This window comes from Bombus bifarius, unplaced genomic scaffold, assembly GCF_011952205.1.
Source record: "Bombus bifarius isolate JDL3187 unplaced genomic scaffold, Bbif_JDL3187 scf7180000009201, whole genome shotgun sequence".
Taxonomy (NCBI): domain Eukaryota; kingdom Metazoa; phylum Arthropoda; class Insecta; order Hymenoptera; family Apidae; genus Bombus; species Bombus bifarius.
This window is the reverse complement of record NW_022884966.1, coordinates 944,547-960,856: the sequence shown is the minus strand read 5'-3', so window position 1 is coordinate 960,856 and position 16,310 is coordinate 944,547. Positions and strand designations below refer to the sequence as shown.

The following is a 16,310-nucleotide window of genomic DNA, read 5'->3' as shown; positions in this document are numbered from 1 at the left end:
GCGGTCCAGTTATCCGATCTATGCAGGTGGAGCTTGGTCTCGTTTATCCGATCAAGTGCCCCATAACGTAATCATCCGATATATGCAAAACGGATAAGTTACAACCCTCAGAATTATTTTTCTAGTCTTTTATGTCTTTTATGTATCGTTTGGAACTTCAAGAAAGCCTCCCTACTACAATTCCATGCACATAACGAAGCTTGAATCGGTCGGAGTCCAACCCATTGTCGGGTCTTGACCGTACAACGATGGATTAGCGAATAACGGTGTCTTCATAGTTATGTGTTTTCAAGTGACTTTAAAGTTCGGTGCTCACGCGTTACTTTGTCGCTAAACTGGAATACGGTAGAAACAATTTTTTTTAATTCATAAGTATTTTCTGTGATTTGGTTCAACCATTGGTTGATCATCAATGTGCCAATTTACATGCTTATAAATGTTCTTCCATGGTAACTTTATACAACTTATCGTGTCGTTGAACGTAATTATAATTAATTGTAATAATTCGTTTAGATGCCAATGTCTGTCGGGCCGGAGTCAAGTCGCGCAGGCGTAGTTTTTCGTGAAAATACTCTGATACGTGTATCTTTCCCTTTTATAAATAATTTTTGAAGAATAAACAAACTTATCACTCGATCCAATGGATGGAAATCGATGGGCAGAGCATAAATACAACTACAATTATACTGATTATATCAGAAGCGATAATATCGAGTGATTGTCATCGCTTTATTTACATGTATATAGGTGAGTTTAACATGGACAAAATTACATTAAGTGCAAACAAAATTAACGTGCTGTGCATAGCTATATGGTGTACGTACAATACTAGGATCGATGGGAAACCATTAACGAAGGCTGATCATAATGCACTTTCATGGGCTTTGCACATACGACTCCCTCGAGATGTTGGTTAATGTTTTAAAACTGAAAAGTTAAGCACTCTCAAGAACCTATCATCTCCGGTTCGTTAGAACTGTTTCACCAGGAAATAAACGCAGGAGCGATAGCAACGAAAATAAAACACAGAGAAAGCAAACATTTGTTATTTCTAGCAACGCACCAGTACCGCGTGTTTCGTTTATTAAACGTTGATCGTTCCTCTTTACGATTGAATTGTTCTCTAATATCTCCATTTTCTTTCTTTCTTTTTCATTTTTTTTTTTCTTTTTGTAAAGTTTACTTATGTTCGGGATTTGAAGTGGCCGTCCGTTTATGACTGAAACAGCACATCAGTCTTTTCTGGAAAAGTCCAAATTTCCTACCTTCCAAATTGTAAACTTTACATGTGAAACTCATCAAGAGGCTAATTAATAAGTGCCCTAAGTGCCCAATCGGTCAGGTCTAACGTAAACAACTGGTATCAATCAACAATACCAGAGGATAAGCGCCCACGAGAGTACAGAATTATAAGATTTGAAGTAACAGATTCCCATCCCATAAAACCCATGGTAAGAAGGAAAGCCGGGGACGGAAAAGTAATATATAAGGACCAGACGAAGCTTCTTGAGAAAGCGGTATGAACAAAGTCTTGCAACATTCATCAGAGCGTCATACTCTTCTTGTTATACTAAGCCGTATCGACTAAAACATAACACTATTCTGTATCTTAACGTGCTAGTGATTCTCTTCATGTATACTAAACAGTGCAAATAAATAACCTAAACATACGACTACTCAACATCTTTAATTTACCTTCACCTTGAGCGTTAATCTGGTTCAAGATTCGCGATATTAACCGATCAGTTGCAACCTGACTGATTAGTTGAGAATTCGCAACAACTTATTCCATGTCACTTGTATGTAAAAAGAAAATTAACCATCAATTATTCAGAAAACTGACGTTCTCGGTTTCGGTGATTTTTAAATACGTTTATTACAATAATCGCAGTTCTAACAGCGGCGGAGATCCTCGATATCGATGAAGATTACAACGTCGCATACTCGCACTGTCACTCGCATTATCACACTATTTAGCTGCTGCCAGGAGCAATATTGACCTAGTGGAGCTTAGTGTAATCGAATTCCTTTAAGAGCCGCGACTGGAGACCCAATTCTACTGAATCTGGGCTCGTATGAGGCGTAAAAAGCGTACTACGCGATCGAGAAGGTGCATATGAAGGAGATCTGGTTCCCATCGAAGTTCTATCTTACCTAGCTCGGCATCTGTGTAAACGAAGAGTACTTTGATAACTAGTCGCAGGTCAGAAAGGATACTCGTGGGCTGGTTTCGCAAGGGTGGAACTGCTACCGCCTCGTCTCTTCCAATGCCACTGATTTCTGGAGAATCACATTCAGCAAATAGCACATGACCAGTATACCAGCAGATAGCACCGTGCGATGTTATCCCTACGATACCGCGGACCACACAGCCAGAAGCTATATCGTACCAGGTCGACAGTCCGATGACGCACTGTCCTGGACGGTTACCTCTTCCCATTAGGGAAAGAAGGACCAGGGAAACGAGCACAGCAGAGGTAGCTGACGCGTTGAGCTAGACAGCTGTGGAGGATTTATGCTTCCTCCATGTACACTTATATACAGCCGCTTACGAAAGTATTCGAACGTTTACGCTCTAAACTGCTAACAAACAAACAACACACGTTAATCTTAAGTTCTGAAACCTGGATTGTGATTAAACGAAGAAACAAGTTCTAAAGAATGTATAGTGAATATTAAAAGAAAATCTGTCAACGTATACGGGATTGGTACTTAAGGACTTTGTATCTACATAGCGTCTTATGAGGTTCGCGAAAGTATTTCAACGCTCGCGTTACTTTTCAGTTTAATATTCAGTTGGGCCACTGTATATCCATTATTATAAAGACAAGGGGAAAAATTTATCGCAAAATTGTACAATTATTCGTAACGAAGAAAAGTACCGTAGTAAATGTTATTCGGTACAAGACGATACGAGAAGGTATCATTATAGGAAATACTCGTACAAAGAAAAGGACCTCAACACGATGTTTAAAAATCATTTCTTATACGCGGCAAGACAGATAGTGCCGTGTCCGAATATGTACGCGATTAATTATGTGCTTTTCTACTAATGGAAACTCATCTCCTCCTTCTATCGTTAATTGTTTCTGTCAATTTTAAAGAAGCAATATGGCAACGAAGCTAATAAAACGAGATCTTTTTGTCAATAATTGTCAAATGCGTAAAGAATATTTGCGTAGAGGTAAGAACAGGACGAAAGTGTAGATAGAGAAAGAAAAGGAGCTTGTCAAATGTCATAGAAGCCCTCTTCGGCGTCACTGTTCGATTAAACGCAGGGCCTCGAGCAATCAGACACGCAACGACGCGGCGTCTATAAGGCTGCATCGTGCCAGGCAATCTGCTGGACGACGCGCGCCGCGCCGCTGGCGTCGTCGCTGACGTAGCGTCTCTAACGTCAGAAACTGACGAAAAAGAAGTAAAGAAGAACATGTTAGATACTGTGAAATGAGAAAGAGAATTGCAAAATGCTACATGAAAGAAATAGCTAAAAGAAAGTTGATCTGAAACGCAAAAACATAAATGTTATTGAGTGACAAAAGAAAATAAAAAAGCTGGAAGAATATGCGAATGTTATTGCAGCAAAAGGAAAATATTAAAAGATGATAATAAAAATATAATTAGTAAGAATTCAAAAAAGTATATATACATAAACATTTAATTTTATTGTAATTGTTATTTTATTGTATTCATATATAGCTTCTATTGTTTGATATATAACAATGGAAATGTAACTTAAATATCTAACGTTTACTAGCTATGATCAATATTATGAGAGGTAAAATACAATCGTGCTTATGATATTTTCAACAAAGGAAATTTCTTCTTATTATTTCCTTCCTAAGGACAGCGATTCGATTGAAATCCCTCATTACCAGACACTTTTTATTACGTAAGAAGAGCATTGACGACAAATATTGAAAAATAAATTACATTCGCTACCTATTACATAAATTTTAATACCTTCGTTACTGCTTTACAGGATTGAAATGATTAATTACTACGTAATAATATATAAATCGAATTTCAAATAAATGTAAGTATTCAAGCTCACGGGCGAAAGTGGTAACTCCACTTTTTGAAATCTGTTGGATCTCAGCGCAAAAACGTTTGATCGATTTGATTGATCTCGTATAATTCATCAATTTCCCCCGTTTTTTGTTTCGCGGGGTTGGCAAATAGGCGACTCGTTTCTTACTGGTTTGGTTTGGAACGCGACGAAGGAAAGTGAACGCGGAAAAGTGAAAGGAGGAAGAAAGAGGAGGCGTAAAAAGAACGTAAAATAAAACGAAACGATAGAGAAATAGGATGGTTATGAAGATAAAAAAGAAATCGGGTAGGAAGATTATAGCGGAACAAAGAGACGCGAGAGAAAAATAAAATAAAAGGGAGCAAGATGGTGGAGGCGAAGCAGATAACGGGAGAAAGGGAGAAGGAGAGCTCGGGATGCGGAGAAGGGGGACAATACGGAAGAGTCGAGAGGGGCGAAAAGGGAAGCAAGTTTATGAAGAGAGAGCGGAGTAAGGGGAGTGTTGCAGACGCGCCTCGACAAGGGTAAATGTACGTACGAATGTACCCCGGATTGGCTTTGGGGTGGTTTCCATGGAGACCAATTCGCTCGGCCCGGGGAATTTCCCGCCGCCGCCACCGTCGCTGCCACGGCCGCAACTTTCCTGGAAAATCGCATTGCGTCCGAACTCCAAAAAGTTCGTACCATTCGACACGTGTATTTGCTTTGATTTTACAATCTCTCATCCTACTTTTCCTTTATCCCCGTGTGTCCTTCCTCTATCTAATTTACGTTGAAGTAAATATTTACCACTGTACAGACTAGTAAACAGTATACAGAAGAAAACGATCGCGCAAAAATTGATTATCGAACACTAAGGTCGATTGACGAAAAAGCCACGTAACACATTCACGCTTTCTAACCAGAAGCGATGCAAAAGAGCAACTATCACAATGGTATCTTCTTAATGGACCGTCTATCGAACTGCAAAAATGTCTTGCATAAAAGGACTGAATTTTATCTCTTGCTTCAGTTTCATTTAGTTTTTAACAATCAAAAACTCTGCAAAACTATTCTATGCTTTCTTAAAAACATAGCTACGTGGGATAACATTGGGATATAACATTGTAAACTGAGCTTATCCAACTATGTAGTAACCGCTATGCGTGTATACATATATTCGCTTATAATCAATTAGACCGCCGATTTTTATGCATTTATGGGACATTTAAAAATGCAATATTGCACAGAATGCATATAATATAATAAAATATATGATATATCCAAGGTACAGTACTTTTTGTAATACTTGGTAGATAAAGCAATTTTCTACCGAGGTTCTACTACTTATTTGCTTGATTGTAATTCGCTCAAAAATCTGCAATCTAATATACTGCCGTATTGCTATATCGTTAACTCATTATGCGTTATGTATTATGTATGTTATATATTACGTATTAGATATTATGTATACGGTCGTTGTGGTCGCTAATAATCGCAGGGTTGATGCGATCTTGAACAAATGAACAAGTAAAATAAGTAAATATCATGCAGGATTAACTATTAGTTTATTCCTTCGTACGATTTATATTTTTTATGAACCACTTAGGCAAACTTCTTTAAATATGGAATTCGTTTAATGGAATTCTAAATACCATGAATCATGAGAAATGAGAGCAAAGAAATCAAATTTTCTTTTCTCATGCAACCTTCAAAAGATCTTGAATTATGCATATGGATGAGGAAAAGCGTGAGATTGCTGTTTGTATTCCTACGAAGGATTCACACCTTGTGAAAAAAATGGATAGATTGTTTATAATATCAATTTGCTTATAAATTTACTTTTATGCAAATATTTCTGTTCAACATACTGTTTCCGATGTGGATAATAGCTATTGTAAAATGCATGAAATAACTGTGCAACTGTTTCACTTCTACTGGAAAATAATTTAAGTTACGAAATTCATTATGTTTCATACGACAGTCGTACGGATGATGTATATGTAATCAGAAAATTATATTCCAGAGAAACTGTGTATTTCTCGTGAAAAGTGCAATCTTAAACTACAGTTTTACTATATGTATTATACAATTGCAGATAAAGGAAAATTTAAAATTGATAGACTATGAATTTTAATACCTTCTGTACTACAGATCTTTTGCTGTGTTAGTAATAATCGTCTATTCTGTACTGTATATTATGCATATACTTATTCATTACTCTTATCAAATATAAATCTGTTTTGTAAAATTATAGCGTCTTTTTATATTTATTATTTTATAAACTTTCTATTGTCTGCCATTATATATATATTGTATGTGTATAATACATGGATTTAATAATTATGTTCAATTAAAATATTGAACGAAAATGTATAACTAAGTTCAGAAACAAAAAAATAACTATGTTTATTTATTTAATAATATTTTCATTTCTCTATGAAAACTCGGTTTGATGTATAAACCAATTGTGTATCTAGTCAAATAATAGGGAACCGTATGATAATTACATTTGCATAGTATGTATTGTGTATAATTGATGCAATTTGACATACCATGAATATTTATTAAAAAGCTGGTACGATATTTGAATTGACTGCATCTGTTGTACGTGGTGATTAAAATATCCGAATATATGTTCACTGATCGAAACTGTGTTTAACGATTATATATCGGGTGTGTTGACTTTCCAAAAATTGGCGCACATTACGTATCGAAGGTAAGAGAAAGACAGAGTCATTTCTTACTCCTGATCAAATATTACACATTTCTTCGGTTTAGTTAAAAATTCTTGGACAAATATGTTCATGTTTGGTATCATTTTGATCGCACGAATCTCAATAATCCGATTAAGGCCATCTCGTAACAATATGATGAAGAGTAGAAGAAATTATATTTGCTTAGCGCAATAATTCAATATCGAATTCAATTACATCGATACGGATCACAGACAACGAGGCATGCCTTGAGCGAGCAATTGCAGGAGTTGGTGGAAATAGCTCGTGGCGATATATCCGGACACTACCGTATATCGTGTATTCATTCTATCTGGTTAACGTAGCCAGCTACAAACGTCCAAGCCAAGATTTTAGTCCTGGCATCGCGTAGTCGCTAATTTTCACGATTACTGCATACACACGTTTATAAAAGAAATAAAGTTTTCAACAAAAATAATAAAAATGTAAAGGGATAACTTTAGGCGTAAGTAACTGAGACAATTTGAAACGAAACGACTGAACGATACAACTTAAAATATATCGCCTACCATATTCACCAGAAATAGCCGAAATCCCACAAGGCATACATCGTAGCAAGAAATTACCCGGCCAAGCACGATCGTCATAAATATATTTTCTAACTTTCTGCGATATTCAATGAGTACTCGATGCTGTTGTACACAACTCTTCAACTTTGTATCAGAAATAATTGCATAATACGATAATCTCGTATCTGATTTCTGATCGCCTATTTGATCTTTGATTGCGTTATTGAAGCTTTCGTGAAGATTCACGACGCACAACTAATTGTCGAAACAAATGTAACGAAATAAATGTAAATGACGTGATATACGCATAAATAAAGATTGATTTCGAATTTTGAAAAATTCAGATGTTCATATCTTGCATCGTTCGCGCGGTCAACGTCGAATAATCAAGATAAAGACTATGTACCTAATTTTGGCTCAATGTGGTAGAGCAAGATCTTTACATCGCGACGACACTCTGACGACTTGCGTGAACGCCATTTCAGAGAGTTTGGACGGAACAGGTGACAATAGAAAGAACGAAGAACGATCGTGACTATGCATAAAGTGACTTGCTTTTGTTACTTTCAAGCTACGTAAGAGTGCTTTGCCTTCTTAATGGAACTTTTATTAGCGTTCAACGCAGATGAAGCAGCCGCACATCCGAGAAAATAAAGTTCAAATGTGAATTTATTTTGAAAATTTGTCGCTAATTTTCTGAAGAAATTACGTATCATTCAATAATATTAGGTTTATTCTTGTAGTCATTTGAATACAAATACTGAAGTTTATTTGCTAATATTCAGATATTTTCATTGTGCAAATCCGTGCATTTATAGTCAATTATTGCTCTGCTACTCTCATAGACGATTCCCTCATGAGAGCAAAGTATGACATCGTCGAGCTTATAAGCTGTAACGAAAAAATCTCATAAAATTTATACGTTTATTATAATATGTATTCTATTGTAATTATAGATATGTAAAAATGTATATGCGATAAGCATAAATGCAAAAATACCATATCTATACTGTCTATACTATAAAATTTATGTTACATTATTTCGAAGATAAGACATATTTTGAGGCAAATGCTGCTTACTTACGAACAAAATAATGTTAGATATCGTAACAGAACGCTGAAAGTGATACTTTGAGAGTAGACGTGAGATTAGAGTAAGGAAGTGGTTGCATACCGCGGTAGATGTTTCCAAATTCACAGGAAAGAATCCTCCGGCGGTCAGTTGACACGGTCTCATCGCTTTCATCATCATCATCTTCATATCCTTTCGTATCTTTTTGCCTGTTTTGCTCATTGGCAGACACACCCACCATCCCGAATACGACGCTATGCTAACATTCGTGCTTTCTTCTACCAAACCATGGCAGATATATGTGAAGAAAATTATATGGGCAAAGCTACCGATCATGTGGAAAAAAAATATAAGTCGTTTCTCGGAAGATATGTTTGCCTACGTACAAGTACAACATTCTGATCTGAAGATTTAATATATTCGGCTTTCGTTTCGAAAATTAGAATATTTTGTGAAAAGTAGAAAGAAATGATCGTTTATTCAACCCTTAAAGTTTACCACCAGTAGAATATCTAGTATGGAATAATAACAAAACGTTTAATCGCACTTGATTAACTTCACTAAATTTTTTATTTGAATGATATGGCGCACTCCCATCCGCGGTATTCTTTAAGGGCTAAAACAGACCTATCGTTTATACGTACCAGAACGATTTCGTACGTGTCGAAACACATCAGCACGCTAAAGATAACCATGTGACTGAGAATCGGCAACGTGAAAATTTGCTCGAGTTGAGCGTTCAATTGAATCAACGACTGATGCTTTCGGATGCATTTTTTCAATATTATGTAGTATTTGTTTGAATAATCGGCGATATCGGTTTGTTCGTCGATGTTCGACCACAAGTTCAATAAAGTTTTTTGCAGCATACGAAACTGATAGACCACGTGCAAATTCAGCACACATAAGAACTGTTCGGGGCACAAATAACTTGCGCCAATATGTTGTACGGCCAATAACTGTATAAATAGTAATTCGATGATGAAGTCGTCGATGATAAATTATTGCGATACATGATATTTTATCCAGTTTTTAGGGGTTGTTTAACCGGCGACTGTGCGATAAGAAAATGTGACACGAGTTTCAGATACTTTACTTAAATATCTTTTTAATCAAGCTATGTTACTTTTTCTGCAAACATTGAGAAGCTATTCTGGCAACGAAAGATATAGAGTTTGCTAAAAGTTTAAACTTTTCAATACTTGAGGGCGCACAAGAAAAAACGACCATCAGTTTAAAATCTACATGTATGGAGATTTGCAATACCTCGATGGCGAACATTATTTCATAATAAGGTGTCACGGTTAATGGTAGATTGACCCACATTTTGAATGGAAGTAACCTTTCTGAACCATTGTTTCCAATGTTCGCTGAAATATAGCGAAACATGAGCTTTATAATATCCTCCTGATTAATATAAACGTTTCTTATAAGGTCAGACTTTACTAGAATGAGTTTAGGTTTTTGTCTAACCGAGATAGTTATTTCTTACTTCGAACGTTAATTTAGTCCTTGTATTTCCATAACTTAAAACGCGTAAATTTATTTCCTCAATGTATTATGACTTACAATTGTTTTTACCATATTTGAATGAAAAAACATGTGAATATACGAATATATGAAAAATAAAGTACAATCCTTCTATAACAAAATATAGATAGCTACTCAGTTCACTATTTCGAAAATTATTTTCTTTTGGAAAAAAAAGAAACGTTATTTAATCTTTTAATCGATGAATCAACTTACCGCTGATTGGTACAATTGCATAGAAAGACAAAGAGCTTTCTGTAACTAGCAATATAAATACCGTCCATAACTTGCAAAAATTTCTGCACTCTGCGAAAAGTATCTTCTCATCGTCATTGTAATTGATATGCCAGAAATGCATATACAATTATATCCGAAAATTCCGTTTTATAAAAGTGCAGTACCGAAAGCTTGAACATAGCCAATATTATGTTCAACGTGTTGGAAGCCAGAAAGATACAATGCTGAAAAAACGATTTGTAATATTTAATCGGTGAAACTTGCTTCGAAAAGAACAATTTTACGACTTAGTAATATTTTTGCAACTGGTAAATTTAAGTTAAAAGAACGTTTGAAATGACATAGGGCAAACACTTCTGAAATCCTACAATCTGCAACGAAAAAATGCTCTCAAGCTTTTTGAACGAGATATATCTAAATCCGTATAATGTATCGTACTATTTACTGACACATTGTGCGATCAACTACCCACACATACTTTAATGAAAACTTTAAAGTTCATGTAAAAAGCAAAAGACGCGCCCATGGAGGATTAACGACTTTCTTACTCACGTCCAAATTATGCAAGTTATGATAAATATCCACGACGTTCACGTACACGCCATAAACGAGTGCAGCTATGGTATAGACCACCATGAATTTCCTTCGCTTCTCTCCGGTACTGTTTGTCGCCTTCGAGATACCTGTGATTTTCAAAAGGAAGCCTGACATTTTGATGGACATGTCTGTGTATTGTCCGGTATGCATAGCGACCCTCTTTTCTCAATCTTGATTCTTAAATCACGCGACAACCAGCAAATGATTCGAAGTAACACCACTTTGATCTGTCGAGACACTTTAATCATTTAGTAATGGATATGTGTCTTATGTAAGGCGAATTGTTACAGGAATAAGAGAAATGAAGTCAATTATGAACTTGACAAGTAGGGAACAAACACGAATAGATGTATTACGCATGTGTGTCTCAAAGAGAATGTGTGATTGTCACACCCTCGAATCATTGTACAACTGACACTTTGTCGGACAATCGATGTATCGCCAGAAAAAAGATTGTACCATAACGTATGCTCATAGACAAATGTATAGTTGAAAAGTACATTTGATCGTCTTTTGATGTGGATTCCAACGTGATGTTCGTCTGAAAAAGATTTACATGATGTGTACTTGTGTAATATGTATCGTCAGTAAAGGTCTTAAAAGTATCTTAAGAATACTTATCTTATAGATTATTATTGTTGTTTGCTATACATTTACAAAATATATATCACGGTGTTTATCTGAAATTAATTCTGAAAGATTTATTGAAATACTAAGTGGTTGAAAAAAAATAATTACATATAAGTGCTATTTGTTTTATAATAAGTAAGAATTTAATATAGTATAATAATAAAGAATTTAATAATTCACAAGGTAATATTTTTATTATTCTGATTCATGTTTTTTTATAAATTTAGAAACAATGACACCGTATTAAAACAACGTTATAACTGGAACACTTCCCCACATCAATATAACAATCTCACAACAAACTAACAAATTTGGAAGATCGTCGTCACGCGATTTCAAACGCTTCGTCCAGCATTAAGAACGTAACTTTGGAAGGAGCGTGGAAAGAACTTTTATCGAATGCAATTGAACGAAGAAACGAAGAAGAAACATCGTCGCTATATTGCATAGAATATCAGGATGATTGTGATAATACTAATGTAATGGAATGTCTTCATTGTGACAAATAATAGTGACGATCCTGTACACAGTCGAAACAGCGAACGAAAGTGGCTTTCGATATTTAGCTAACATCGATGCATTTTAAACGATCGGTTACCAAACTGTCGGCTCGCGTTTGTTCGTTCGGTCGTCATTTTCATGAAATACATGTAAAACTGCATACCGTATCATTCCGATATTTCTAACTCAGTAGTTCGTTGCATGACAAAGATTCGTTGATTTCGAATGGATGATAATTTGGAGCTTTTACCTCGTTAGATTAATTATTAATAGATCGCCATGGTCGTATACATTGGTCTGGAAACTTTTGTAACGAAGCTGGTTCCAGAGAAAGGACGTTTCTTGTATTGTCCATCACACAGGGCACAAATGTCGAGTAGCCAAAACAATTTCAACAAAGTAACACGTGGTGAAAATAATTAAGTAATTTTTATAATACTTTATAAGTAGATGTACATAATTTGTTCACAAACAATTCTATTTATGGTTAAACGTATTTAATGTACGTATGGTTAAACGTATGGTTAAAACCTTTTAAATATTAACTTTCAGTTTGATGATAAGCTATGACGCGGAAATTGTCTTGACAATCTTAGATCCGTGCCAACTTGATCTCTTCCGATTCATTTGGTTTAATGCGAGGGATTGCGAACAAACGAGGGTAGAAACTGCGAGCGAAACAGAAACCTTTGCTGCTCTGCTGAACATCTGCGATCTGACGCACACTTTTGTGCTTAGTTTCCATCTATAAATCACATTGATCCCCTGGAAATAAAATGAATTTTCTCGCTTGATAAATGTTAATAATTGATACCTTTAACACTTTCAGCTTGATATAAGTACTTAACTGCGACAGTAGTACGCAATATGCTAGAAAAATATTATTAATTGAAAACGTAGCAGGGGAGTTTCAAACAGAATAATTATATACTTAGTAATACTTAAGAGTTTGTAATTATTCATTGTTACTTATTTAAATGTAATTAGATTCTTACAGAAGATTGTTTACAAAAATTATAAATATTATATTATCTTTTAATGATATTTTTTATTTCCAGCATTTAATCTATAAGTACAAATAACTCCATTAAAAAATATGGAAACAAATGTCTAAAGTCCGTTCATAATCAAAATAATAATCACAGTATCACATAACGTTAATTTTTTCTTGTTTGTTTTAATTGCTTTTATCGAACTTGTTAAATAGAATAGTACATTTATATTGTACGTGCGAGAGTGAGGAAGCGAAGAACTTGCAGACACATGTATACATGCCCTCCCTAGAGTGTATGTGAGCGTCGCAGGACGTCCGGGTCTCAGTCGAGACAAAAGAGCGATTAGAAGAAAACAAACAAGCAAGCGAGTGTGTTGTCGAGTCCTTCAGAGAGTAACCTACATGTAGAGCTAAATTTAGATAATTTGTAAATAAATTTTAACTTTTTGTTCTCTACAAATCCTCTCTATACTTTAACAGAACCTTTATACTTTTATCTTCTTTAACGCAGTTTGATTATTTTTTCACGTGATCCGTGTAGCTATAAAACGAATATAGGATAAGAGGAATACTAAAAAAAAACATATTTCATTCGATCAGATCGTTTAACTTTCATGTACACCGACACAGTAGCTCCAATTCCCGCGAGGAAAAATGTTGATGTATGACCTTGGCATTTTTCAGTATCAATAGCAGATGAGTAACCCATTAATTGAATGTAATACATATCAAAGCCATGGTCGACAAATCTGTCCTTGTATTTCCATCTATTAGCTTTGACAGCCTATTCACAAATGACAAATTCACAAATGTTCGAGCTATCGAGATATAATGATATCAACGATCGAATCTGGATCGAAAAATGTTTCATTATTCACATATACACTTAATATTTTATCTATTCAGACTATTACCATCAGACAAACTATCTGCAATTTGGGTATTTTGTAAAAGTAACTGTAGAACCACGTACTTTACCGTTGATTTAACTTTGAGCAAAATGTGCTTTAGACCCTTATACAAGGTTTTCATTCGTTTCATCTAGGTGGGGAGATGCGGCGACTGCAATAAAGCGAATGTACTTTGCTTCTAAAGGGTTAGAGAATCTGATGAAATTCATGGCACATCTTACACAAGTAAGCGCATGTTCGAGCAGAAGTCATGTTTCAGTCGTGTTGAAAACGGAAAACTTTCAAAGCAATGCTACAAAAGGACGAGAAAAAGGAAGACGAAAGGTAAATCATAAAAGTTTGTTGAAACTACGTGGAAGAACAGCAATGTATTAGAAACTGTGAGAGAGCTAACCGAGACATAGTTTCTCTGTAAAGAGTTTGGTAAAAATAGAATAAAACCTTTGAATCTATGGTTTCAAATAAATTGCGTGAAAATGAAGTTCCTTCCAATTTGTTTCATCGTTTTCTAAGTGTTTACATGATTCTGAAAAATCAATGGAATTTTGAATAGAGCGAAGTAGTCATACACGGAATATCGTTTCGTCCTTCGAATATCATTCTCGCAAAATCAAAAGATTTTTACGAGTATTCGATAGTATTCGCTCAATTTAATCCCATTTTTATATTTCTAACGCTATAAACAGTTTTTAACATTGAATTCACATTGAAAAAACATAAATTGTACGTAACCCGCAATAACTAAGTAGTCAAATATGGAACACTGACACCAGGTACAATATTTTCCCGGAAAACAAACAAAAGATAGTTTTATTCTTTTCACTGATCAAAGAACGTTAGTTATAAACACATTTTTTAAAAATTATTTGCAGTGATCGTATATCCAAGTGCAAAACTCTGCTCCAGCACATTTGTCATACCGGACCAGACACTTGATCTATATATCACCATCAGAATACTGGGAAAAAAGTTCTTGGCAAAATAAACACTTGCAGAGCGAGTGAGTGAAACAGTCTATAGCCGTTTGACAGATATTCATTTGTCAGACTTTTAAAAATTCCCTGTTAGGTATGCTATTCCATATTTAGCCGCTTTCCTCTATAGATGTAAGCAACAACTGTTTAATGGTCATAGGCAATTATGATTATAATTGTATATATAAATTACACAGTTTATTAATTTCTAAAGTATTATGGTTAAGATATTTTTAGCTTTTGAAATTGAGTTCTATCGCGTATATTTTAGATTCAAAATTTATCGTACAAAAAGATCTTTACCGATATAAAATAGAAGTTATTTATTGCAAAAAATAGAACTAGCTGCACGGTATAGCGTATCTGCAATAAATTCCTTCCTAACTGATAGTTCAGGAAACAGAGCGGTATACAAACTAATATTACCTTTTACAACCACAATTTCTCATTCGAGGCGCAACGTGAAATACTACGTATCCACTGATCTTTGACAACAGATCAATTTTAAAAAATATTTACGATCCACGTCGGTGTAGTAAATAAATACATACAAAAAGGGAAAATTGTTAAATTTCGGTTATCTAAAAGACATAAATTTTTCTTACCGCAAAACTTCCGCTGTCAATATTTCTTACAAATATATTAGAAAAAAGATACCTATTCTTGTTTGCAAAATAACGACGATGGTGTTGAAATGTTTTAAGAAAACGGTAAAAAATTTGTTCTTCTTACGGTGTTTATCATTCAAAATCACTGAAATTATGCATGAAACGCTTCTTATGTAGCTAAAAACAAATACAGCGTTTAGACGTTCCTTAAACACTAGGACAACCTGTACATTAATGTGTTAAATATAAAAACTTTAATCAACTATTTTTCTCGTACCATTAACACCTTTAGGAGCAATTATTTAGATATGAAGATTACGGTGGAAGAAAACGATAAGTTGCATTTTCTATTTTTTACAGAGCAATAGTTTTTAAATTCATTATATTGTCAATTAGTCTCGTGTTGTTAAAATTGTTCTCTCACTTGATTCTGTCACTAAACACGTGTTCTTTTTCTATCCTTCTCATAATTTGAAAAAACAGTGTAAAATATTGCTTGTGTTAATATCAAAATATTGAAGGACATTAAAAATAAAGTTGATATTTACACTATGTTATTATATGTTTTTTTTTAATTATTGTTGAAAATTGTGGATCTTTGAAGCCGAAATAATGTTATAGGAACATTAAATTTCTACTGTGGATTAATATTAAAATAATGAGATATTTATTTCATGAACGATTCCTTATATATTCATCGATACACACTTGCACGCGTCTCAGCATTTTCTTCTATACCCGACTGTTAACCGACTCTTAACCGACTGAACAGTTTACATTCCTTTGTTTTCGAGACGCTTCGGGACACACATACTTCCACACACTGATATTCACATACAAGTATCTCTATTACGCATTTAATCTAGTCCAGCACAGAAAATTATACATATCTCAACAATTATATAGTGACATTGAAATAAAAAATCAACGGAAATGTACTTATCGTGTTTCTTTTCCGCGATCTTCATATGAATTTTCCACA

General features: G+C 34.6%; 1 protein-coding gene across 1 annotated transcript; it reads right to left on the bottom strand.

Moving 5' to 3' along the window:
• Positions 1-7,992: 7,992 nt before the first annotated feature.
• On the bottom strand, positions 7,993-9,409 carry LOC117214587 (odorant receptor 30a-like). The gene is made up of 2 exons (XM_033460798.1): positions 8,449-9,409; positions 7,993-8,165 (listed from the first exon to the last, which is right to left on the bottom strand). The coding sequence occupies exons 1-2, from the start codon at positions 8,680-8,682 to the stop codon at positions 8,097-8,099; spliced, it is 303 nt and encodes a 100-aa protein (XP_033316689.1). The 5' UTR covers positions 8,683-9,409; the 3' UTR covers positions 7,993-8,096.
• Positions 9,410-16,310: the final 6,901 nt, after the last annotated feature.

What these genes read in the sequence shown, in the direction of transcription:
- LOC117214587 (XM_033460798.1), bottom strand. Translation starts at nt 8,682, where the DNA reads ATGATCGGTAGCTTTGCCCATATAATTTTCTTCACATATATCTGCCAT. An exon ending in ATTTGGAAACATCTACCGCG is followed by an intron (nt 8,166 to 8,448) that starts GTATGCAACCAC and finishes TTTTCGTTACAG; the next exon opens with CTTATAAGCTCGACGATGTC.